This window comes from Desmodus rotundus, chromosome 2, assembly GCF_022682495.2.
Source record: "Desmodus rotundus isolate HL8 chromosome 2, HLdesRot8A.1, whole genome shotgun sequence".
NCBI lineage: Eukaryota > Metazoa > Chordata > Mammalia > Chiroptera > Phyllostomidae > Desmodus > Desmodus rotundus.
In genome coordinates, this window is record NC_071388.1 from 194,537,724 (window position 1) to 194,565,413 (window position 27,690).

The following is a 27,690-nucleotide window of genomic DNA, read 5'->3' on the forward strand; positions in this document are numbered from 1 at the left end:
TGGTAATAACAAGAATAGTAAGGAATGATTAAAGCAACAACAAAAAAAACCAGTATCTTTGGGTGGAGCTAAATGTTCATCATTTAAACAACAGAAAGGTTTTTTTAACCTTAGGAGGACAATCCTGCTCATTTGCTACAACAAAACAAGAACCACTATTATAAAGACAGAGTTATAATCCTAGCAAATTTCCATCAGTTATAAGGACTGCTACACAATAGGTAGGTCCCAGAATACCTGTAACAGTATATCACAGACACAAATATGTATTTACAGCTTTGGATAAAATTGACTCTTCTTTGTTGTTTCTAACAGGGTACATACAACCTAAGGAAAGCAAAGAGTATTTTTTATTCCTCAGATCTTAGTACACTCACTTATATAGTGTCTCCAATTTTAACCTGCATTACCAAATTTTAGCATGTGTCACTTCTTATGCTTCAAATTAGTATTTGTTTATAAATAGCTGCTTCTAAGGTTGTCTAAAACACTTGCTGTTGAGTCAAATGTATAATCTACTTAAGCAATCAATTTTTTTCAATGAGTTAACAATGAGATTTATCAAGCAATTAGAAATAACATTTATAAATTATTTCTCATTTGTTTTCCCTTCAAGAATTTTGTCCAAATTCTGCCTTAAAGAAACCGACTTCAAATATAATTATTTATGATATATAAAATTTAGTTATGTGAAAATACCAAAAGATACTACTTGCCCTAAAGAAAAGATCAAGAGAATCTTGAATTGACCGTGGAGGGAGTGGCTTTTTCCTTCGAGGAAGGTCGATGGAGAGGTCATTAAACTGTTCTCTTTTGGGAATAATCTCTCCACATCTGTAAGAATAAAAGACGACAAATCTAAGCATTCAGAAGCCTAACTGCAATACAAAATAAATACAAATATACTTCAGAAACACTGTTCCCCTACAGAACTTAACCCCAACTGTAAGTATTTTAAGTACTTTCTTAAAATGTGAAAAGGCCCCTAGGTACCAAGATCCTGGCATTTTTGAAAAAAGGTAGGAAGCTACTTTGGTTAGAACAGAATGAGCAAAAGGAAGATTGGCAGGAGATGAAGTCAGAGAGTTAACTAGGGGATAAGGGCTGCTCAAAGACAATCATAAAGAGTTCTATAGACCATAGTATGGATTTCAGCTTTTAAGGGTTACAAAGAGAGGGCTGACATGAACTAATTTCCATTTTAAATGATCACTTTGACTAATGTGTTTAAAATAGACCACAGAGAAACAAGAACAGAAATAGAGAGACAAGTTTAGAAGGAAAGCAACAATCCAGGCAAGAGATGATAGTAGCTTAGTCCAAAGTAGTGGCAGTGGAGGTAGTAAAAAGGGGTCAGACTCTGGACATACTGTGAAGAGTCTGAAATGATTTGCTGACATTAGATGTAGGGGTGCAGGAGAAAGAAAAGAGTTCAGAAATACACATTTCTGGAATTGTCATTATTGAGACTGGGAAGACTGCAGGAAGAGTCTTTACAGGGAATATTAAGTACTTTAATTTTAGATATTTTAAGTTCTTCAAATGGAGAGTTCATAATTCTTCGTACTTGGGAATATATTATTAATATATTGAAATGCCATATAATAACTGAAAACCAGTCAATTTAAAAAATAGGTATTTTGGCAGACTGACCAAACTAACCTACAGCAAAAAAAGGAAAAAGACTAAACATGGAAAATTACAATGAGGAATAAGGTATATGGAATTTTCCTTCAGACAGAAACTATTTTGTGTTTAAAGAACAGTCTGAAAGAAAATTACTAATAAAGCAACGAAGGCAAGGCCTTTGAGGAGGCAACTGTAGCACTGCAGCTATGGCCCCACAGAACTGTGTAGCCTCCCACACTTGCCAACCCCTGGGACGCTGTTCAGCCTAGCTGCCTGGTGTGCCCATATCCCGTGAGCAACGTCACTGCTCGCACCGGCGCACACACCTCAACTGGACACCCAACACTTGGGTGCTGCACAACCGGAGTGCCTGAAGGCTGCTGTCGGCACAATGCAGCGGCCACCGCTTTGATGTAGTCTTTTTTAATCTTTACCTTGAGGACATTTTTTTCACTGCTTTTAGAGAGAAAAGAAGAGAGGAAGGGAGAGAAACATTGATGCAAGAGAGAAACATTGATTCGTTGCCTCCTGTACACGTCTGGATCAGAGGTGACCCTGCAACCTAGGTATGTGCCCTGACTGGGAATAGAACCTGCAACCTTTTGGAAACAGGACAATGCTCCAACCAGGTGAGACGCACTGGCCAGGGCTTGATGTGGTGTTCTTTCCTCCTATGGATATTTCTATCAGAAGTGACTGAAATTTGCCCATCAAAAGAAATTTGGTTGGTATTCCCACAATTAAATGAAATAACAATCAAAAACTCTGCTTTTCTCTCTGACTTGAAAAAATTTTGTTCGGAAAGTACACTAGAATAAAGGGAAGGATGGCTGTCTATCATATTATGGAGTTGACCAAAAAGTTCATTTAGTTTTTTCTGTATGATAGCTCTACTAGTTATTAGTTGTCTTTAACTTCATTCAAAACAATTATGTTAGATTGTATTGTGGCAGCTGTCACCATTAGTCTACGTTAAAAGAAAATTTACCAAAATTGGTGAATTTTTTGTACAGCCATTTTAATATTGAAGATGGAAGAAAATATGCAATATTTTTGGCACGTTATGCTTTATTATTTCGAGAAAGGTAAAAACACAACTGAAATGCAAAAAAAAAAAAAAAAGAAAAGAAAAGAGAAGAAAAAGATTTGTGCAATGTATGGAGAAGTTGCTGTGACTGATCGAACATGTCAAAAGGAGTTTGCAAAGTTTCTTGGTACTACTGACATTTTGGCCAAATAATTCTTTGCTGTAGGGCTGTCTTATGCATTGCAAGATGTTTAGCAGCACCCCTGGCCTCTACCCACTAGAAGCCAATAGTGGGAGATAGCTGACATACTCACAATATCCAAATCAATAGTTACTGGTGAAAATTTTAAAAATGCGTCTTTCATTTTATGGAGAAAAATAAACAAACCCTTTGGCTGACCAAATATTAACTGCTGATGGGCTCTCTAGCTTTTACAAGAAGATACGCTATATTTGTAAGACCTGGACTTTTTCTTTAAAAAATAACTTATCTACTGGAGGGAAAAGGGCTGAAGAAATCATGAAGTTAAGAAATGTTGACTACGTAACAGGCACACGGAGACAAAAGAAAAATGGCCCAATGAAAGAACAGTTCAAAGCTCCAGAAAATATACAACTAAGTGAGGAAGAAATAGCCAACCTATCAGATACACAGTTCAAAATACTGGTTATCAGGATGCTCCAGGAACTCACTGGGTACTTCAACAGCATGAAAAAGACACAGGCAGCAATGAAGGTTGCATTATGTGAAGTAAAGAAAAATCTATAGGGAACCAACAGTGACAGGAAGGAAATCAGGACTCAAATCAACGGTTTGAAGCAGAAGGAAGAAACATTCAAACAGAACAGAATGAGGAAACAAGAATTAAAAAAAAAAAAAAAATGAGGAGAGGCTTAGGAACCTCCAGGACATCTTGAAACATTCCAACATCTGAATCATAGGGATGCCAGAAGAAGAAGAAGAGCAAGAAATTGGAAACTTATTTGAAAACATAATGAAGGAGAACTTCCCCAATCTGGCAAAGGAAATAGACTTTCAGGAAGTCCAGGAAACTCAGAGAATCCCAAAGAAGTTGGACCCAAGGAGGAACACACCAAGGCACATCATAATTACATTACCCAAGATTAAACAGAAGGAGAGAATCTTAAGGAGCAAGAGAAAAGAAGACAGTTACCTATGAAGGAGTGCCCATTAGACTGTCAGCTAATTTCTCAAAAGAAACCTTGCAGGCAAGAAGGGGCTGGAAAGAAGTATTCCAAGTCATGAAATGCGAGGACCTACATCCAAGATTACTCTAACCAGCAAAGCTATCATTTATAATAGAAGGGCAGATAAAGTGCTTCCCAGACAAGGTCAAGTTAAAGGAGTTCATCATCACCCAGCCCTTATTATATGAAATGTTAAAGGGACTTATCTAAGAAAAAGAAGATAAAAAATATGAACAATAAAACGATGACAAACTCACAGCTATTAACAACCAAACCTAAAAAAAAAGACCCAGAACAAACTAAGCAAACAACTAGAACAGGAAGAGAAACACAGAAATGGAGATCACATGGAGGGTTATCAGTGGGGGAGTGGGTGGGGAGAGAGGGGGAAAAGGTACAGAGAATAAGTAGCATAAATAGTAGGTAGAAAATAGACATGGGGAGGTTAAGAACAGTATAGGAAATGTAGAAGCCAAAGAACTTACATGTACGACCCATGGACATGAACTAAAGGTGGGAACAGGGGAGGGAGGGGGGTGCAGGGGGGAGGGGAATAAAGGGGGGAAAATGGGACAACTGTAATAGCATAATCAATAAAATATACAAAAGAAAGGAAGGAAGGAAGGAAGGAAGGAAGGAAGAAAGAAGGAAAGAAAGAAAGAAAAGAAAGGAAGGAAGGAAGAAGGAAGGTCGGTCGGTCAGTCACAGACTAGTGTCCACATTCCACATCACTGTTTGAAACTCTAGCCAAAAATACTAGAATGTTTTAGCTGGAAGAGACCTCAATGAACACTATCAGTTTGAGCAACTTAAGAAAAAGAGACATATATGGAAGCCAGAGAATGGAGAGCAAATATATGGGTGTTGAGTATTTCTAAAAGAGTTCCAGCACAAATGGAAGAAAAGCAGTATTTAGATTTAGCAGAATTTCTTTAAACTAAAGAAAACACTAAATTTTCAGATGAAAAGGCTCCATCATATTAAAAGCAAAATTAACAAAAAGTGTCTATACCCAGATGTAAACTAGTGAAACTGTGAATTTCCAATAAATAAGGAAGATTTTTCAGGAAGAAATAGATTACTCACAAAATCAGGTTTCTCCCAAGTAACATAGAGTAACAAGATACAACGAAACAGTCTACACAATATTTTGAGGGGTAAGGCTACAGTGACTAAATAATTCTATATTAAGTCATTTATGAGAGCCACAGAAATAATTCTCACTTATATGGAGCTGTGAAGAATTCCACTGCCTTTGAAAAACTGTATTCAGAGATGTACTAGTATTCAATAACTGGAAGAGCCCTGACCGGTATGGCTCAGTTGGTTGGGTGACATCCAGCAAAGCAACAGGTCGCAGGTTAAATTCCCAGTCAAGGCTCATACCTGGGTTGCAGGTTCGGTTCCCAGTCAGGGCAGATGTGAGAGGCAACTCACCAATGTTTCTCTCACTCTCTTTCTCCCTCCCTTTCCCTCTCTCTAAAAAAATAAATAAATACATTCTTAAAAAAGAAAAGGAAGATTAATCAAAACAGAACCTTTTGATATGATATAATGAGCATGGAATTAATTAAATGTAGAAAGTAAATTTGAATAACTAATGTAAACATGGTTAAAAAGCATTGTAGAAGTTAAAAATAATTCAAATTTTGATCTATTTTATATAAATGCATTATTAAAAAACGATTTTTTGGTTCAACAATATGCAACTAAGAGAGACAAGCCCTCTCAAGGTAAAAAGAACAAGTATTCTTAAAGAACCTGATATCCCACACAGTGATTAATAGAAAATGCACACACAATACCACCCCCTCAAAGAAAGGGTAGATTCAAACTTAACTGTTATCACTAAAGCATATGACAAAACATTTAAGTATGCCTTAGTTCTCATCCCACCAAGCATTTTTATAAAAGACAGTGACAGTGAAAAAAGATGTTTGTATTTATGTTTTCCCATGACATAGGAATAAAAATAAGAATTAAAACCTCCATGAGTTTCAATCACTTGCCATAAAGAATTAAAAGGAAAAGGAGGTTTCTTGGAGACTACTTACGCTTTACAGATAATGGAGTGCTGAACCTCAAACTCCAAATTAGAAATAACAGGGCAAGTATATACTCTAGTGGCTGAAATATCTGGTAAATTTTCTTCTCCAGGAATAGGTTCAGTCTTCCAAGTTTTATTTAATTTTTCCATGTCCTCTTTTAGCTGGTCTAAGCACTGACTTAGAAATTCGTGAGCATCCTAAGAAGGCATAATATCTTTAATAAGATCAAAACATTTTTTGTCACAATAACAGCTATCAACATTGTGATTTATTAAAACTAAGCACTTGAAAGTCAATACATTATATTAAAAAGGTCAAATTTACTAACAATTTACATACTTTGTGAATAAGAACAGTGAATTTTATATTCTTTACTATCAGTGAGCTTAGTACGAATAAGTAATTGAATCACTTGTTTTTTTTTTTTAAAGGTGACTAAAAAAATAGCCTTTGTAGCTAAAATAGCCCAAGTTGCTGTACTGATAGACCACGTGTGTATTATTAAAAGATGATAAAGTACACAGAAGAGTCACACTGAACCTTACCAGAAATCCTCAGGTTTTTCAACCTGTGATGAACACAACACATGTATACAAATCTCACTTTAAAGTAAAAATCAGGTAACACACTAAAATCATTTCAAGTTCCCCTATTTCTAAAGTGTTTAAAAAAAACAACTGGTACTCACATTCTGCATATAACCAGAAAATCTCTCTGCTGTAGCAGAAATGGCATTTTTAACCTTCTTCAGTAAATCTTTTTTGGTCTCTGAATTACAGGTATCTTTTTTAACAAGCAAGTGTGCAAAGCGTCTGGTAAAACAAAAAGAGATCCAGTTTAACATGTTTTACAAAACACTGAATGGTATTATATTTTAAAGACTGTTAACATGGCACATTAAATTTTAAGTGTCTAAAACTCCATTATTCTATGATCAATAAGGTAAAAAGTTACTTAGTAAGTACATAACAGTTACCTGATAAGTGCATTGGGTGGAATTTTCTTCCATGGGATACCTTGCTTAAGCAAGTCATTGGCAAATGATTGGAGTGAAAACAGGGATTGTAAAATAGCATTCATATAGCAGGTATTTCCCAAGTTGGAGAAGCTGAAAACGAAAAAAATACTTTTGAAGACAATGGTAGTTCCTAAAGCATGTTTACTAGAGCAGGGGTTCTCCAGTATAGCATGTATCAGAATCACCTGGAGGGCGTATTAGAAGACATATTACTGGGCCCCAACTTCAGAGTTTCTCACTCTGGACAAAGAAGGTGCAAAAATATGCACTTCTAACAGGATCTCAGTTGATGGTGATGCTGCTGGTCTGGGGACCACACTATGAGAACCACTGCATTATAACAATTTAGTTTTATCTCAAGGAAAATCATACACTTTCAAATGAACACTAAAAATAACTGGGGAGTGCCCTGGCTGAAGTAGCTCAGTTGGTTGGGCATTGCCTGTGAACCTAGCTGGTGAGATTCCTGGTTGGGGTGCATGTCTGGGTTGTAGGTAAGGTCCCCTGGGGTGTGTGTGGAAGGCAACCAATGGATGTTTCTCTCTCACAGGCAATCAATGGATGCCCTCTCCTTCTCCCTCCCTTCCCCTCTCTAAAAAAAATTAATAAAAAAATAAAAAAGTAAAATTAAAAAATATATATACATATACATAAAAAGGATTGGGGACTTATCCAAAGAGCTACTTGTTTTTGGAAGCACCGGGTCACAGAATACAGGGTGGGGCAAAAGTAGGTTTATAGTTGTGAGTACATAAAACAGAGTTTATTCTTGTATTATTATTTCTTAATCACTGTATTATTTTTTACAGGAACTGTAAACCTACTTTTGCTCCACCCTGTATACTTTGTGTTTAGCTTTAATGGGTACTACACCACTTTTCCCAAGTAGCTATTTTTTAAAGGTTTATTTTATTCTCATTTTAGGACATGTTCATTGAGTTTTAGAGAGGGTGGAGAGAGAGAGAAGCATGGATGTGAGAGAGAAACATCAGTCAATTGCCTCTCACACGCACCCTGACAGGGGACTGAACCTGCAACCTAGGTAGCTGCCCTGACCAGGAATTGAACCAGTGACCTTTCCATGTACAGAACAACTCTCCAAGCAACAGAGCCACAATGGCCAGGGCCAAAGTACCTATTTTCAAAAACTTTTATTTGGAGATGTTCTCAAACTTTTAGAAAAGTTATACAAAAATTCTTTACCTAGATTCATCAACTGTTAACCTTTTGCACTATATGTTCTATCATTTCATACTGCTCAATTTTCTGCCCGAACCATTTGAGAGTAAGTTGCAGAAATCATACCCCTTTAGCTCTAAATACTTCAGGGTGCATTTCATAAAAGCAAAAATATTCCCTTATATAATTAGAGTATAGCATTATAAAATTTAATGCTAATATTCTTATCTACTATACTTTCTTTAATCCAGTTTTGTCAAATAACCCAAAATAGCATTTTTTCTCTCTCTCTAAATACAAGATTCAGTCCAGGATAACATAATGCATTTAGTTTTCATTTCTTTCATTTGCTTTAATCTGGAATAATTCTTCAGCTTTCTCTTTCATGACACTGACATTGGTGAAGAATACAGTCTCCCCCAACCCTTGATTTTTAATGGACTGTTCCTCATACTGGGTTTTCTACTTCGTCATGATGAGATTTTGACCAGTGTGGAAGAGTACATAGTAATGCATAGTGATACTGTGTCCTCCCAAGGACACCACATCTAGAGGCATGTGATGTGTGTGCTGCTCACTGGTGACGTCAATTTTGAACAGCCTTAAGGACTTCTTCACACTATGAAAAAGTATCAGGGTATGGATTTACCCTATCACCATAAACAATGAAAAAAAAAAAACACCTGGACAAAATATTGGACAACGGGCAGCCCAAGACTGTGATCCTTAAGAGAAGGGAAACAGAGTCAGCTGTACTATTATGCCAGCTTTTAGCTTGGAGGCAATTTGACAACTGCAGTCCAGGCAGGGATACCCAAACAGAATTCAGAAATCTTGAGTTGAAAGAAATTGGGAGTTTGAGAGGCTGAGATTGCTAAAACTTCAGGACCCAAAAGGAGGGAGCTATGCAAAGAAGAGCTCCACATATCTACACAGAAGACTGCTTGAGCACTCAGCTAAATAGCAACCTGTGCACGCTTAGGGTGAAGCCCCATGTCACCTAGCAGAAGAATTTCAAGGAAAAGAATGATTATTGGGGAGCTGATCTCCAGAGATCATGATGGACCTAAAATTGTTTGAGTTGCCACTAGTCAGAGGGAATCGAGAGACCTAGATGAATTCTTTGGGTATTAGTAGAAACCTCCAAGGCCCCATGCTCTAGGGAAGGAATGAAATTAGCCTTAAGAGTAAAGGTACCTCTAGATTTGACCCCAAAGAGCTGAACTACAAGTCTTAAAACAATCAAATCTAATTGCAGACAAGGATATTAAAACAGTTGTAAATATGCTTCATGTGATCAAGAATGTGAAGGAAAACAAACACAATGAGGAAAAAAAAGGAAGACAGTTAAAAGCTCCAAATTAAACTTCTAGAGATGAAAGCACAGTATTTGAAATGAAAATTTGACTGAATGAGATTAATAGCATTATTAAACACCAAAGAAGGAAATACCAGTGAACTTTAAAACTCAGCAATATATCAAAAATGAAGTATCTATACATTTTAATATAAAAACTTGTTTTATACAATTTAAAATAAAATATATTTATGTACTTTGTAAAATATTAAATATAACATGCAATTATATTTTATATAATCTTTTATGTCCTTACATATTCTACTTTATTGGGTATCAGGATGGCAATCCCTTTCTTATTGTTTCCATTAGACTGCTAAACCTCTCTTCTTTCCTTTATTTTAAAACTTTTAAAACCACTGCTCTAGGATTATCCCTCATACACGGCACAGTTTAGTTTTGCTTTCTGAGCAAATTTGAAAACATTTTTCTTATTATGAGTTAGCCCAATCACATTTCTTGATATTACTGATCTATCTGGACTCAACTCTGCCATTTTATGTTACAATTTTACTTCCTTATGTGGTGTGTTTTAGAAATATTTTTCATTGTGAGAAATATTTGTATTTTCTTGTTTTAGTGGTTATATCTGTATTTATACTTTTCTTCCCTATCTCTATAGTTTATTTTTTAATTGTGGTAAAATATACATAACATAAAATCTACCATTTTGAGTGTGTAATTCAATGGCATTAAGTATATTCATAATGTTGTGGAACCATCACCACATTCTATTTTCAGGCCTTTTTCATCTTCTTAAACAGAAACTCTGTCCCCATTAAGCAATACATATGTCCCCATTACCCTACCCCAACCTCTGGTAGCCTCTATTATACTTTCTGTCTCCATGAATCTGACTCCTCTAGATACCATATACAAGTGAAATCATATAGCATTTGTCATTTTGCATCTAGCTTGTTTCATTTAACATGACATCCTCAAGGTTCACTCATGCTACAGCATGTGTCAGAAGTTTCTTCCTTTATAAAATTTCCTTTAAAAAATTTTTTTAAGTATTTTATTGATTATGCTACTACAGTTGTCCCATCTTTTTTCCCTCCCTTTTATACCCTTCTGTCCAGTACTCCCCTTCCCTCTAGCATTCCTCTCCCCTTAGTTCATGTCCATGGGTTGTACATGTAAGTTCTTTGGCCTCACCATTTTCTATATTATTCTTAACCTCCCTGTCTATTTTGTACCTACCAATTATGCTTATTCCCTGTACCTTTTCCCCATTCTCCCCCTGCCACTGATAACCCTCCATGTGATCTCCATTTCTGTGATTCTGTTCCTGTTCTAGTTGTTTACTTAGTTTTTGTTTTTGGGTTCAGTTGATAGTCATGAGTTTGTTATTATTTTACTGTTCATAGTTTGATCTTTTTCTTATTTAAGTCCCTTTAACATTTCATGTAATAAGGGCTTGGTGATGATGAACTCCTTTAACTTGACCTTGTCTGGGAAGCACTTTATCCTTTAACTTGACCTTGTCTGGGAAGCACTTTATCTGCCCTTCCATTCTAAAGGATAGCTTTACTGGATCAAGTAATCTTGGATGTAGGTCTTTGCTTTTCATGACTTTGAATACTTCTTTCCAGCCCCTTCTTGCCTGCAAGGTCTCTTTTGAGAAATCAGCTGATAGTCTCATGAGAACTCTTTTGTAGGTTAACTCTACTGCTCTCTTCTCTTGCTGCTTCTAAGATTCTCTCCTTCTGTTTCATCTTGGCTTATGTAATTATGATGTGCCTTGGTGTGTTCCTCCTTGGGTCCAGCTTCTTTGGGACTCTCTGAGCTTCCTGGAAGTTGATTTCCTTTGCCAGATTAGGGAAGTTCTCCTTCATTATTTGTTCAAATAAGTTTTCCATTTTTTGTTGTTCCTCTTCTCCTGGTACCCCTATAATCCGGATGTTGGAACATTTCAAGATGTCCTGGAGGTTCCAATGCCTCTCCTCATTTTTTTGAATTCTTGTTTCTTCATTCTTTTCTGGTTGGATGTTTCTTTCTTCCTTCTGGTCCACACTGTTGATTTGAGTCCCAGTTTCCTTCCCATCACTACTGGTTCCCTGTACATTTTCCTTTGTTTCTCTTAGCATAGCCTTCATTTTTTCATCTAATTTGCGACCAAATTCAACCAGTTCTGTGAGCTTCCTGATTACCAGTGTTTTGAACTGTGCATCTGATAGGTTGGCTATCTCTTGGTTGCTTAGTTGTATTTTTTCTGGAGCTTTGATCTGTTCTTTCATTTGGGCCATTTTTTTTTTTATCTTGGCGTGCCTGTTACATAAAGGGGCGGAGCCTTAGGCGCTCACCAGGGTGGGGTAACACTGGTCACTGGGCTGTGACGCTGTATGTGGGGGAGGGGCCAAGAAAGAGAAATGGAGCTTGCTCCACTCTCTGCTGGTTTTCAGTCACTCCCTCAGCCACTCACAATCAAATTGGGCCCTTCTGGTGCTGCTTCCCAGGTGGGTGGGTTTGTGTGTGAGGCTGGGAGTTTCTTCCGCTGCTGCCCCAACTCCCACAGGTGTTTTCAATCAGAGGTCTGAGGCTTTATTTCCCCGCGCTGGAGCCCTGGGTTGTGTGGTCTGCTTCACTCCCGGGCCCCCCCCCCTCCCCACGCCCCCGCCGTTCCTCCCGGTTTATCTGTGCGCGAATGTGGGGTTGCAGTGTCTGCCAGCTGCAGCCTGGCCTGTCCCGTTCCACCGCCACCTTGACGCGAGTCCTCTCCGCCCCTCCTACCAGTCTGGATGAATGTGTCTTCTTTATCTCCTTGGTTGTCGGACTTCCACACAGTTCGACTTTCTGTCAGTTCTGGTTGTTTTTTGGTTTTAAATTGTTGTTGTCCTTCTTTTGGTTGTGCGAGGAGGCAGAGTGCGTCTACCTACTCCTCCATCTTGGCCGGAAGTCCAGCCTTTTATTCATTTTTTTTTTTTAAACAAGTCCTCTGTCCTGCCTCCTCACACAACCAGAAGTAGTAGTACATTCTAATGCTTGGAAGAAGTCTGAAAAGAGGAAAACTGTATTTCTAGAAATTGGTATAGATACTATACAAAAATGAAAGAAATACTGAAGGTAGACAGGGAGACTGGAGCACCAAGGGTAACTACTTAAGACATCAAAAGACTCTGAGGTGGATGACAGAGACCAAAAGTAGACTATAAAATAAACAAAAGGAGGCTATAAAAGTGAGACAAGTAATATCAAGGTAGACAAGATCTGGATGAAAAATGATGATAAAATGGGATGGGTAATACTAATATAACAATTTGAGGCAGGCCAATGAGAATGAAGAACAAAAGAAATTAAGAATTAACTGAAAAGTAAACATTTTAGAAAGAGCAGAAAAGAAGAGGTTCAGAGGAAAGAACAGTAAGCAAAGAAGAAAGTGTAATGTTTTCACTACAAATTTTACACTGTTTTCTGTTAAGATATGAAGCATATAAACTACCATGGATAAGCCAAGTGGTAAACACCACTCATTCAAGTAAAAAAATTATCTTAAAGCTGGTAGACAAACAGAGTAATCTGAGTGAAATTAAAAACAAACAAGCCAATAGGTTAGGGGAAGGCAATTTGGTAAGTGTAATCAAAGATTTCACGTGACTGGTGTGGCTTAGTTGTATGGGCGTCGTCCTATAAAAATAAAGGTTGCTGGTTTGATTCCTAGTCAGGGTACACGCCCTAGGGTTCAGTCCCTAGCAGGGGTGCATATGAGAGGCAACCAACAGATGTTTCTCTCTCACACTGATGCTTCTCTCCCTCCCTTCCCGTCTCTAAAAATAAATAAAATCTTAAAAAAAATTCAAAGTGCCTTCCTTTGTCTTAACAATTCTACTTCCAAGAATATATACTGTAGGGAAATTCCAACAAATATTAAAAACATGAATATAAAAATGTTCATGTTTTTCATATTCATTATTTTATTAATTCAAACTTGGCAACACATAACACTGCTCACTCCTAAAATTCAATTCACCTTTAAAAGAAGGCTCACTACTACGGATTATCCTCAATCTCAGATTCAAGAAGGCATTTCCCCTATAGGTTTTCTATAACGCTTTGAGCAACAGTAATATAACTGGAACAAATGTATAACACCTAAGAAGACACTCTAAAGGATAAACTCTTGGTTGTAACAATTTTAGTATTTTTATTAAAAGTTAAATTTTATCATTGTAAAAAAAAATGTTCATGTTTTGATTGTAATTGGAAAAAAAAATCTAAATGCATACTAGCATGGTTGAAGGTTATATATTAATATGAGGATGTTCATGATTAATGTGCAGTGGAAAAAATGAGGGAAAAGAGAATTAACGTAGCATAGTGCTTAAGAATGCAAGTGGAATCCAACTGCCTAGATTTACTACTGCTGTACTACTGACTATATATCACCTTGAGCAAGTTAATTAACTTCTCCAAGGCTTAGTTACTTAATCTATAAAAGCAGACTTTTAATACATCTAGCTTATTGAGCTGTTGCAATGATTGAAAGAAAAAAAATCCATTTAAAAATGTAGCACAGAGCCCTGGCTGGTGTGGCTCAGTGTATTGAGAGCAAGCCTGTAAACCAAGAGGTCGCTGGTTCAATTCCCAGTGAGGGTACGTGCCTGGGTTGCAGGCCAGGTCCCTGGTTGGGGGCGTAAAAGAGGCAACTGATTGATGTTTCTCTCACACACTGATGTTTCTCTCCCTCTCTTTCTCCCTCCCTTCCCCTCTCTCTAAAAACAAACAAATAAATAAAATCTTTTTTAAAAATGTGATGTCTGACTACCCTGTGAAGTAATCTAAAGACTGTGTACAGCAAGACTTCACATGAAAAAAAATCCCCAAAAGTTTGCACAAGTATCTGGCACATAATGAACACTTTAGGTAAGATACTATTATTATTATACTATGTTCTTAATTTTGTGTTGAATAAAAATATAAGAATGAAGGGACTGGGGAGGATACAAATAAAACAATACTGAACTATCTCAGAAGTAGGAAGAAGTGTATGGGATTGGAGATTACTCATTTTCTGCTTTATGATGAATACTTTATATGTATATACACATTCAAAGTTCAAAAATTTGACTACATAATGAACTTATTTATGGATGTGAGAAATCTTTAATAAATGAGCCAATATTTTATAACTATACTTAATATGACTCCTTTCATCAATTTTTATACCAATTAAAACATACTTCAGTTGAATCACTTTATAAAAAGAAATAAAGCAAAATAAAGAAATTTACCTACCCCTGAAGCTGCTGTTGGTGAGAGGAAAGGGGTAATCTTGGTTTGTTCCAGCCAGTATAATCTTGATTACACCTCAGTTTTTTAACAGAAAGAGGAGCTGGCTGAGGAAGAAACCCCAAACTTCTTTTGGCAGAGGGAATTTGGCTTGAAACATTAGTCCTAAAAATAAATAAAGAAATAAAGAAAGAAACAAAGAAACAAAGAAAATCCAAGTAAATGGCTTGAGAAAAACTATAAATATAGTTTTACTTTTTATTCACTTTTATCTACTTTAAGACCATGATGCATTAGTTTACCTCGCCTTAAAAAAATCTGGCCAGTTAACTTTTTCCACTATTACCAAAAAATAACACAACCAATATTACCCAGTCTCCTTGAGAACTTCCTCCAGTTTACATGCTGAGAAATGAAAATGTTAGAAGTATTTTTCATTATCCTAAGACAGTGTGATGTTTTCCAAAAATCCACCAATAATGAATTTCCATTTCTTCACATGGTCTCCCATTACATTATTACCAATCTAATGAGTGGAACATGATCTCATTGTTATTTTATTTTCCTGATTACTACGAAGTAAAAAATGTTTTTATAATATAATTTGTTTACTCTTCTCTGAATTGCTTTTCGTATGCCCTTGCGTTTTATATTGGGCTCTAAAAGATATTTAGAATATAGACTGTGATTTTTTACACAGTCTATATTCTAATCCTTTGTCTACTAGGTATTTTAAGTTCCAATTTCTGAATAGTCAAATTTATTATTTTTCTTTTATAGTTTTAATTTTTGTGTCTTAAGAATCATTCTGTAGCATAAATTCACAGAAATATCTTCCTATATTCTCTTTAAAGTTTTAAAACCTGTTTTCCCTCCTATTTAGATCTTTAATCTGCTTGGATGTTTATTTTTTGTATGTTGTGAAGCAGGAATATGATTTACTTTTTTATAAGAGAAAACTGTCTCCAAACAACTTACTGTCTGGCTAGGCAAACTAACAGCAAGTGTTTGGTTTTGTTATTTTACAAATATTGTGAAATAGAATATTTATACAAAAAAGTATATAAAAATCAAACGTGTACCACTGCTGTGCTGCAGGATGTCAATAGTGAGGGAAGTTGCATGTGTGGTGACAGATTTACAAAAACTGCACTTTCTGCTCAATTTTGCTATGAACCTACAACTGTTCTAAAAAACAAGGTTTATTAATTTTTTAAAAAGTGAAATGTAGAGCTTAACAAATTTTTATAAGTCAAATACCTGTGTAACAAAAGCCCCAAATGCCTCTTCCCAAACACAACCCTGTTCCTCTACCCTAAAAGATATCATTAGCTTTTTCAGTTTTATTCCTTTCAGTGAATGCACTCCTAAATACTGCAGTTTGGACAATGCGAGGTATATTTATTTCCATCTTTTTGCTCTCAACCTATCTGCATCTTTTTATTGCAGTTGTTTCTTTTTTCAATAGCAAATAGATTATTCTTCCTTTAAAATCCAGGCTATCTTTCTCTTTAAAACATTTAGTGTATTTTACATACCATTATTGATTTGTGTTAATAACTATTTTAAAATCTTTGTCTACTAATTCTGTCATCTTTGTAATTTCTGCCTCAGTATTTATTAATTTTTCTCCTCCATATGAGTTTTATTTTCCTGCTTATAAGTAAGTCTAGTAATGTTTTCTCAAATAGCAGCCATTGTGAATTTTCTTTTTGGGTGCTGGGTATTTTAGACTTCTATAAGCATTCTTGAATTTTATTTTGGGATGTGGTTTGGTTACCTAGAAACAGTTTGATATATTTTAGTCTTGCTTTTAAGGTTTGTTATGTGGAACCAGAGCAGCAATTGGTCTAGGGATCATTTTCCTCACTAATGCAGCAAGACCTTTCCTAGCATTCAAACTGCTTTTCGGAATAGGAACTATGCCTGGCTTTATGTGAACTCCCTAGTATTATTCCCTTAGATCTTTTGGGTGGTTCTTTCCCTGGGCTTGGCTAGTGTTCTCACCAGCATAAGCTGATTGGCACTCAAGATAGACCTTGTGCAGATCTCTGCAATTGTTTCTCTGTGCAGCTTTCCCCTCTGGTACCCTGTGAATTCTAGCTCTTTGGTCTCCCTGGACTCCTAGCTCCATTTCCTGAACTAGGGAAGAACACAAGGTTTTTTGCCTGGTTCCCCCTCTGTGTCGCAGTCTGAGAACTTTCTCTAGGAAGAAGCTCATAGAAGGGGCAGTCACAAGGCTAACTGCATTTGTTTCACATCTCTCAGAGATCAATGTCCCCTTCACTGCCTCATTTCCAGTGTCTTAAGATCCATTGTTTCAAATGATTTATTCAGCTTCTTAGCTATTACATGGAGGAGGACAATCTGGTCCCTGTTATTCCCTCTTGGCCAGAAGAGGAAGTCATCTTAAACCTTCTAATATGTCTAACTTACTGTGGCCTCTTCTCAAACAAGAAAAGGAACTTAAAACATTTTAATTTTCCCATATTCTTCCTCACTCCTGCATTTCTTATTGTCTAATATTTTATTATTATTTTTTGCTTTTAATACTACCACGTCCTCATTTTATAAAAACTACCAAAATGTATTTGATGCATGGATTCTTTTGATGCATGGATACATTTGAAATGTAACCCTGGAAGAATAGTAAAGTAGTTGCCTTGGAAAAAGGAAATGCACAACTAGGAGTTAGTAAACAAAGGGGGATTTACTTTTCACTCTATGCACCCTGTCACTTTTGAAGTTTCTACCATATGTATTTATTAATTGTACAAAAAAGTTTTTAAAGTATTTAGATTTAAAAATTCACTTTAAAATTATTTTGTGCACTGCTATTTCTTACTTACACTCTTTGTTCAGTTTTCTTTTTGATGAATAAATTATCTTTGTATTATCTAAAAGCAGCATTATTTGTCTGCATTCTTCAATTACAATTTAGCTGGGTATAGAATTATTTGATGCTATTACTTCATGTCTTCTGTCCCTACTGTTGCTAATGTCAGTCTGTTTTACCATTATAGATGACATATTCTCCTGACAGCCTTAAAAACTTCTTTATCTATCATATTCTACAATGTGGATTTTAAAAATATATGTATTTGCTGTTTGGCATATGTTGAGGTGGCTTTTCCCATGTGTGGACTTTTATCATTTTCGTCTATTATTTCTTTGACAAATTTCTTGCTTTAATTCTCCTTAGTCTTTTTTCCTCCAAATGCTATTAAGACATGGAGGGTAGACGAAGGAACCCAATATAAATCTCTTAATTTCATTTACATTCATCATCTCTTCTTTGCTGCATTCCATGATCATGCCTGCTTGACCTGCTTAGTAGTTGCCTTGTCTGTACCTCTAATCTGCATGGGACTTTATGTGAGTGCTTCAGAATTCTTGTCCCTGTGCAGGTAACATTAAAGCAGACACCATTCACTGCAATTCCCATTTCTGTGTATCTGCTCAGGGAACATCAGGCAAGCAGCACATTTATGGTTTTGCCCTGATTTACTAGTTCAGAGAGCAGTTCTAGATACCCACCTTCATGTAGCTTCACATAAGAAACCAGTTCTAGTCTGGGGTCAAGTTCAGTTTCCAATCTCCCATTAGTTTTGAAGACCCAGCCCTAGACACATGACTCGTATGTTTTCTACGTGCTTTATGGAGTCAGTCTTTACTCAATATTAGTTTTCTCACTGACCTTGAAATTTTCACCGTATTTTTGAGTGCAGCTTTGCATTAAAACAAAATTTTAATGCAATGAAAACACTCATTCTATTATTCTGAGAAGAAATTTGTATTGTATCTAATAAATCATTTGTAAACCAAATTTAGGCATTTAAAAAAAAAAAACCTCCAATTCCTTTAAAACCCTTCTAATAAACAGAAACAAGCCAAACTGCCTCTGTCTTAAATTCAAATAACTTAGTTACCACTACAGTCATAAAGTGCTTGAACAGATACCACCCAAGCAAGGCCTTATATACTTGAATATATATTAACAAATTCTTTACTTCATTTTAACCACTTTATACAAATAATCAAGGTGTTTTTACCACTTTGAGTGGTAAAATTCTAGTAAAAACCAAAATATAACTTAATAGGTCATTCATTGTATACCGTATTTATTATATACCCCCATTACCTTCACTTTTTACATTTACCACTGCTCTTCCGTGCCGCCCTCTGTAATCATGACTTCTTGACAAGTGCTTACCAGATGTCTTATATATTTATATCCAATAAATCTCAATAAACTTAATCTATAGACTCGGCAATCAAATTTCTGACTAGCCTTTTCCTCTAATGTGAAACTTGTTTTTTTAAAGTAAATGCCTGAACTTTTGACAGACAGCTTAAAAAATATACAGGTGACAAAGGCAATTTCTTGAGATCTTAATATTTGGGATGATGAAAAATAAAATACACTAGTCTAGAATCTGATCATATTGCCACTCACAACCCAGGGGCTCAGTACAAATCATCCTAGAACTCAGTTTATTCATTCCTTGAAAAACATAAAAAAGAAAAAAAAAAAAAGAAAAAAAAAAAAAAAAAAAAAAAAAAAAAAAAAAGAAAAACATAAAAAAGAAGAGCTTGAACTAAAACATTTGTAGAGTACTTTCTAATTAAAATGTTATAGAGTCTATGATTCTCATCAATTTTGTTATTTTAAATCAGGTATCACTTAGAGTACAGTTACAGAAGCAATAAGCCTTAACAATGTCAATGGAACATCTTACAAAAGTAGATGTGGAAGAGAGAGAAGGAAGGCTGTTTACAGTCTACCCCATCATTCAAAATTCTGAAGAAGAGAGCTCTTCAAGTTCTTCACAGGGCATATAACCAATGCATACCTGTCAAGATTAGTGCTGCCAGAAGAGTAGTCCTTGGATGCAGATCTGCTACCATAAAAGGATGACGACTGCAAAGGTAAAAGCCCTATAAACGAACAAACACAGGAACAACTTAATTCCTAACCAACCCTGAAGCCCAGTTAATAATAAAAATAAAATTATACATTAGGCCTACTTATACTTAACTATTTTCTCCCTTTCTTTTCGTTATATAAATGTTAAAAGATCAAATACTATGCAATAGCAAAGAATTCTTTCCTGCTCCACAAGCTCCAAAAATTTCGCTTCTAATTTCTAACCACTTTTTACAACCTAGTTTTTCCTATTTCCTCTGTAACACTAGATATTGTTTCTACTATTTTTTGACTTATTCATTAACAGTATCAGTTGACTCCCTATTAGGAAAAATTAGAAATTTCCCTACTCTTGGCTTACTTCCAACCAATTATTAGTTGTGTTTCTTTAGTTCTACTGACTAACTCTGTAACTTTAACATTCTTAAAACTTTTACATTTTGTTCCATGAACCTTATCACGTGATTACTTCCTTCTCTCCTCTTCCACATCAACTTTTGTAAGATGTACCTTAACTTCAACATTGTTAAGGCTTATTACATCTTCAAGTATTGTTTTCTACCTATCAGCTTATTATAAAAGTTGAAAACCATTAAGTGGAGTTTATGTAATGTTTTATTACTTCAGAAATAAGAATGATATTGGAGATACCTCTTTCTGTGAGAGTCCAACATCACAACTCTGAACTGCTCAAAGATTATTCTTAGAATCTTGATCAAATGAATTCTCTTAAACTCCCAATTTATCAAAATGATGCCATATTTTAGTTTGCTTCAACTTAATTTCAAGCTGATATAATATTCAAATCAATAGCTGAATCTCTAAGTAGTTCAGAGTATCAGGGAGATTGGTTAAGTGTAAGAAATACTGACAAAAATTCATGGACAGTCTAATTTTTAGATTTTGTAAAAACAGGGTACAGGTGAGGTTAAGCAATTCTTTAGGCAATAATTTCAAGATCTTCTAAAACTTCTAGTAAGTGACAACACTGATGAACTTTAATTTCAACCACTTTAACTCCTTGGATTCATTTAAGGTGCAGATACTTTGACAATGAAAGAGCTTAATTCTAGGCAGTTAAATCGGAAAGAAGATAAGATCTAGATTCTTTGTAAACAGAATAAAAGTTTCTTTATATTCCTAGTACTTTAAAAGTATTTTAGCAGAGGACTGAATACAAACTGGTGCCCAAAAACTAGCAATGAATTATGGAATATTCTTGAAGAACAGAGAGGTTATGTCCCAGTTTAGGTTTTTATTTCTAGTCTATACAATATATAACAAGTGAGTAGCTTATATAAAAACCAAATACTTACCTGATGTCCTATTCTCTTCTGACTGTTTCAAACTGAGCTGCTTCTCTCTACTGCTGGTTAAATACTTTCTGGAGGGATCTGTCATAGCCTTGTTGTTCCTAAAGTTAATAATTTAATTCAATATAGATGTGTAAAGATATAGTACTTAAATTTTATTTATTTTTAATTTAATCTTTATTGTACTTTTTCCCATTACCATTTAGTCTCCTTATACTCCCCTCCCCTCTGCAATAACCACACTATTGTCCATGTCCATTAGTCCTTTTTCTTTTTTGCTCAATCCCTCCAACCCTTAACCTCCCCGACACCCTGTCATTGTCAACCTGCTCTTCATCTATAAGTCTGTCCCCATTTTCCTTGTTAGTTCAGTTTGTTCATTAGATTCCACATATGAGTGAAATCATGTGGTATTTGTCTTTCTTTGGCTTATTTCACTTAGCATAATGTTCTCTGTAGTTCTTAATTTTAAATAGTTGTCATTAAAAATTTTACCTTTCAAGTGCTGAATTCATGGACTTCTTTGGAAGTTAGACTACAAAGTGTTAAAAGCCTCAAGAGGTCTTAAGCAAATGAAAATCATGAAAATAAGCTTTCATTACCAAGTCAAAAGCCAATCCAATCCATAATCCTAGTAATTAAGCAAAAATGAAGGAGTATTTTATTTTTATAAAGGTCAAACCAGAGACAGCAAGATTATATAGATTTTCTTCATTAAAAGCAAGAGCAGATGAAATGATTTAGCTACTGAAAGACCAAAATAATCAACTAAAAAGTAAGCTATTCAAGCCTGATACTAAATACATTTAAAAAGTAAAACAAAACCAAAATGTTCTTATGAAATACTACTAACTAAATGTCAATATCACTTAAATTCTAGTGATTAAACTATTTTAAGTTCGCCCTGGCTGGTGTGGCTCAGTGGATTGAGTGTTGGCCTGTGAACCAAAAGGTCATTAGTTCAATTCCCAGTCAGGGCACATGCCTGGGTTGCAGGCTGGGGCCATGCAAGAGGCAACCAACTGATGTTTCTCTCCTTCCCTTCCCTTCTCTCTGAAAACAAATAAATAAAATCTTTAAAAAACAAACTATTTTAAGTCCATGAACATAAAATTTAAGCCCCATTTCCCACATCAGTATTCCTAAATACCTCAACCTATATAAACAGAGCAGGTCCATTCAGATACATGCTCATGTTTTGATTAAAACTGCTTATTTTAGAAGAACCATCATGAATAAAGCCCGTGGCAGACAGATTATATGCTCAATCCAAATTCCCTGTGATTCAATTTTTATATCCTCTCTTTCACACCAATTTAGGTATGTTTCCGACATCAGTACCCAGGGTTATTTCTATTAATATTCTTTTATTTTGATTTCCTTAAGGCAGTGGTCCCCAACCTTTTTGGCACAAGGGACCAGTTTCATGGAAGACAATTTTTCCATGGACGTGGGAGGTAGGGAAAGGTGGTGGAGCTCAGGTGGTCACCTTCTGCCATGTGGCCCGGTTCCTAACAGGCCATAGACTGGTACCGGTCCGTGGCCTAGGGAGGTTAAGGACCCCTGCCTTAAGGGATGGTCTGAGATTATACTAATGCTTCATTTATTGTATTTCACCGTCTTGCTCACACCATTCCCTTCCTGATATCCCCTGGAGTACGTTCTTAATAAATCACTTGTACACTAATTTCCATTTCAGGGTCTCCTTTCTGGAGAACTTGATTTATATGTAACAGCTGGAACTAGGAAGCACACCCTAAGGAGAGGATTCTGGAATTGGATCACTTGTTTGTCAATGGCAACAGAAATCCATTGCTGATGATAACACCTCTGTTATCCACAGTTATCTATACTGAATTGGGATGGGATAGAGTAGAAGAGAATATGGCTTTTGCACATCTCTAGCACTGGAGAAATGTGGCAGACTGCATGATGAATCTTTCTGGAGTTTTAGGAATGTTCTAAAACTGGATTACGGTGATGACTGCAAAACTCCATAAATTTACCAAAAATCATTGAATTGTACATTTAAAATAAGTGAATTTTTATGGTGTATATAAAATATAACTTGATAAAGTTGTTTAAAAAATGCCCCAAATTATTTCGCTTCTTCTATCAAAGTTATCCCCCAGCCCATCAAGAAATGCAGTCTCTTTCCCAAAGGAGTTGGCCTTATGATTTCCTTTTCCCAAAGGAATGTTATAGACATAACAGTGTATGTAACTACTGATCCTTCAGTTAAACGCACCTTGCAAATTTCTACTCACTCTCTTGGAACCCTGCCACTGCTATATAAATAATTCCAAGTTAACCTGCTAGACGATGAGAGATTCTTGGCCAATCACCCTCATAATTCCCAACCACTAGCCAGCCAATGGCCAGTCATACAAGTAAGGCCATTCTAGATCAGCCAACCCCTTGCACAACTCACCAAATGACCATAAATGCATGAGAAAATGAGAGAAGCCAGTCATACTCAGCCAAGCCTGGCCAAATAACCAGAACCAATGATATGACCATTAACTTGTAAACAATAAATAGTTACTATTAAGCCACTAAGTTTTGGAGTGATTTGTCATATAGCTGATATATGACTGATACAAGTAATGTTAGGTAAATAGTAATCATGAAGAATATGGAATTGACTGGTTGTTGCTATGAGTGTGGATCCACTTGAGTGAAAATGATAGGCTCAGTTGAGCCAATTACTAACTTAAGGACAAAGACACCATGTAGAATTGCTCTCCCAAGGAGAATGGCAGCCCAGATCCTCAGGATTTGAGAGTAACACTATACAGCAGAAAATTATACATCATTTGTAAAGTATACATACTACTCCTGGCATATTACTAGACCCTGGAAGAGACTGAGCATCTGACTGAGTTATCAAAGACTCTGCAACCAGAGCTAGCCATCACAAGCTGGATGCTACCATATCAATGAAGTCATAAAACCAGGTAGTTACAGCAATAAATCCATCATAAAATGTGAGTGGTACATCTGGGATTAGTTCTAAGTAAGTAGGAATAGATAACATGAAGAAATCTTATGCCCAATTGAAAGAGCCTGACTCACAAAGGAACTTCTTAGTACTCTCATGTTCGTTTTTACTATAATTGGGCAATTACGGCAACCACAGCCTAACAAGTACACAGTAATCAACTCAGACCCCCGAGAAATGAAGATCTCAATCATACAAGCAGGCAAACCACCAAGAGCAGCAAATCTAGAATGAGGGTAGAAGAGGGAGATGCTAGTATCAGTTATAGCTTCAAGGCTATTTGTAGCAATTAAGGACTGTAGCCCATCCACTGACCCTCCGTTTTTAAGAGTCTCACCCAGAAACTGGAAAGCATTGTGTGAAGAATGTGTGGTAAGGCGGAATGAAATTAATAGTGATGCTCCATCACAGCCCCTCACATCCCTTTTAATACTTTTCATAGCTGCAGAGTACGTGTTTTCAACAGATAGCAACGGCAGTTCTTCTACAGAGAACTGCTTTGGGCTACTTCAAATATTTTGCCCATCTGGGCAAAGCCAAAGCCCCAGGCAGCTGTTAACCAAAGGCTGCAGTGTGGGAACAAGAAAGCCCATGTTCCTTACCTCAGGCTGGGACAAGCCCACGGTTCCACTGCTGGATCAAGATGAAACCTGCTCTCTGTAGGACCTTTACCTAAGATCGCATCCTTGGCTGGCTTCCTCCCATTCCCTATCCTGCTTTCCCCACTTTGTTACTGGTCTCCCCTATGAGCACTTATTTAGTAATTCACTTGCACAAGTATATTCATCCAAAGTATGCTTCTAGGAAGACCAAACTTAAAAAAATCTAAGTGTGATGGTGTAAAAAGTATTATTAGTTCAAAACTGATCAAAAAATGTAGGGCTCATCAGACAGAATTCTGAGTGGAACTGGGACTTCTTCCCAAAGTGTGGTGAGTATGGCTATCTGGCATGCAACAGTCCATTACTATGACCTTTTGTGTACCTCCCTGTCCTACACAAGCCAGAAAACTATAAAAACTGTATTTCCAAGTTAGTGTTTAGGATGTGATTTAACATTAGGCAATTATATATACTTGTATAATATCTAGAAAGTGGAAGCAGTCAGAGGTCGTATGTTCTTCTACTTATGATGACAAACACCATCTTGGAAGGGTCTGTTTGTTCTGTAGAGGATTTCCAAACTTGGCAGTGACAGCATAGTTCTATAGATGACAGCTTTCATAACAGCTTCCAATTTCACTGTTAGCTTCATGATAGCCAGAGCATCTTTGATGACCTAATCTGGGGCATGGCTCTCAAAAACCATCCCTGAAAGCTTAATCTAACAGAGGTGTCCAACCTTTTGGTGTCTCTGTGCCATACTGGAAGAGGAAGAATTGTCTTGGGCTACACATTAAATACATTGTGACACCTAATCACAAAAAAATCTCATGTTTTAAGTGAATCTATGATTTTGTGTTGGGCCGCGTTCACAGCCACTGGGAGCTGCATGCGGCCTAAGGGCTGCAGGTTGGACACCCCTGAACTAGAGCCTATCTTTTCGGCTTTCCTAATGACTCTGTAAGCCATTTAGTACTCTCTGTATGCAAATACCTTTGTGTGTAAACAAGCTGGAATAACTTTTGCTCCCTACAACTGGACTCAGAAAACACAATTTTTTTTTTTACTGGAAGTGAGATGCTACCATTAACAAACCTCAAATATATAGTACTAGCTCAGCAGGAAGGTAGAGGGTAAGAACACAAATATTATAGACTGGGAAACTGGGACTGTTGTTGTATCTCAGCAAAATATTTTTTATACTTAATTTTTTAATATAAATTTTATTTTTTCCATTACCATTGAGTCCCCTTATACTCTCCTGCCCCCTAGCAAACACCTCACTGCTGTCCATGTCTATGAGTCCATTTTCCTTTCAGTAAAATATTTATGAAACTGTTACCTGTAATATCTTCGGAAGCAGACGTCATACTTCCCAAACCTATAGCTCTAGAGAAGATGACTGAGACAATAAGAACACTGGTCTGTGTTCATGCTTATTGCCTTCAGTGAGATCCTATCTGAGACAGACAGATTTGGGGGAAAACTAGCCAGCTTGCAAGCATTGTGCCAATGACCTAGAACTGAAATTGTCTGGTAATTTGAGACCATATGGGACCAAAGAAAATCCAATTGCTTCTGATTCTCGAACTGGGGCAGTAAGAGATAAATGGAAAAGTAGTTTTGTGGAAAACCTCTGATGTTAACATTAGGGGAAACTGGGTGAGGGGTACATAAGAACATTCCATTTCATTTCTAACTTTTCTGTGTATCTAAAATTATTCCAAAATTTAAAAGTTTTATTAAAACAAGCAAGCAAACAAGCAAAAAAAAACTCCAAAATACTGGTCCAAATTCTTTCTGGAATCTATATAAGCCTGCTTGTTTTACCTTTAAAGAAACTTCTAGCCCTGGCTGGTGTGGCTCAGTGAACTGAGTGCAGGCCTGCACTCAAAGGGTCACCAGTTCAATTCCCAGTCAGGGCACGAGCCTGGGTTGCGGGCCAGGTCCCCAGTTGGGGGCGTACAAGAGGCAACCACATATAGATGTTTCTCTCCCTCTCTTCCCTTCTCTCTAAAAGTGAATAAATAAAAGCTTAGAAAGAAAGAAAGAAAAGAAAGAAGAAAAAGAAGAGAAAGAAAGAAAAAGGAAGAAAAGAAAAGAAAGAAACTTCTACATTCCTAGACACTTATTCAAGAATAGCGCAAGCATGAAGCAGACTACAAAAGCTGCATGGCTCCAAAGAACAGTTTCCAAGACCTTCAGCTATGGCCTTGAAAGATAACAAAGGAAACCTACCAGAGGACAAAACCAGGAGTCATATGGAGTACAATGAACAAGGGTTTCTCCCAGAGGAGAAAACAGAGACTGCTACATGGGCTAATCAAGAATTTACTCCCCTGCCTTCATAATTTCTACCTAACAAGATTTTATTATTGTTACAGATAAGTGACTCCTCCAGTTTCTTATTCTTGTCTTTTGTAAATGTAAGTTTTTATTGTGTATATCCTGTGCCTACTCCAGCAACGTATAGGCATAACTTCTTTTATTATGCTTCGCAGACATCACATTTTTAAAAAAACAAACTGAAGGCAAGATCCTCTGCCAGCAAAAAGATTATGAGCCACTAAAAGCTCAGATAATAGTTAGCACTTTTTAGCAATAAGTATTATTAATTAGGGTATATATATATATATATATATTTAGACACAATGCTATTGCACACTTACTCTAGTATAAACAAACTGAGAAACAAAAAAATCATGTAATTTTATTGCAGTATTTCCTTTACTGTAGATATGCCTGTATAATATGTATATGAAGATGAGAGTAGGGAATGCAGATTAACTTGCATTTTTGTTTTTACATATCAGACCATAAGGCTCATGGTCCAAAAGAGCACATCTGGATCTTATGTAGATGACTACACATCACCTAGAGATCCTGGACTTGGAGCTGGATACAAGAACTGAATGAGACTTGGAGGCTGTCTCCATTAGGGTGAGGGTAAGAGTGCTCTCTATATATGGGAAAATAATGAACAGGGGTATTTCTGTGGCTAGCGGGTTAAACTACAGCAGCCTGTTAGTTGTCTCCAAATAACCGTGGTACCCTTCAGCTATTATATAATTTGGGCTAGGTATATTTACTGGACTTTCTTATAACTTGATGTAACCATATGACTAAGTTCTAGTCAATGTGATATACATAA

The 27,690-nt window shown here is 36.3% G+C and overlaps 1 protein-coding gene across 6 annotated transcripts in view; it reads right to left on the bottom strand.

Annotated features, from left to right (window-relative positions):
• The window catches only part of USP37 (ubiquitin specific peptidase 37), a 78,872-nt gene that overhangs the window by 31,256 nt on the left and 19,926 nt on the right, over positions 1–27,690 (bottom strand). For all 6 annotated transcript variants that reach the window (XM_045197981.2, XM_024563883.4, XM_045197983.3 and 3 more), the window contains 7 exons: positions 20,940–21,037; positions 19,550–19,634; positions 14,703–14,861; positions 6,890–7,021; positions 6,602–6,725; positions 5,920–6,110; positions 717–834 (listed from right to left, as the gene is read on the bottom strand). In XM_045197981.2, coding sequence (XP_045053916.2) covers positions 717–834; positions 5,920–6,110; positions 6,602–6,725; positions 6,890–7,021; positions 14,703–14,861; positions 19,550–19,634; positions 20,940–21,037 — 907 coding nt within the window. The remainder of the gene's footprint in view (positions 1–716; positions 835–5,919; positions 6,111–6,601; positions 6,726–6,889; positions 7,022–14,702; positions 14,862–19,549; positions 19,635–20,939; positions 21,038–27,690) is intronic.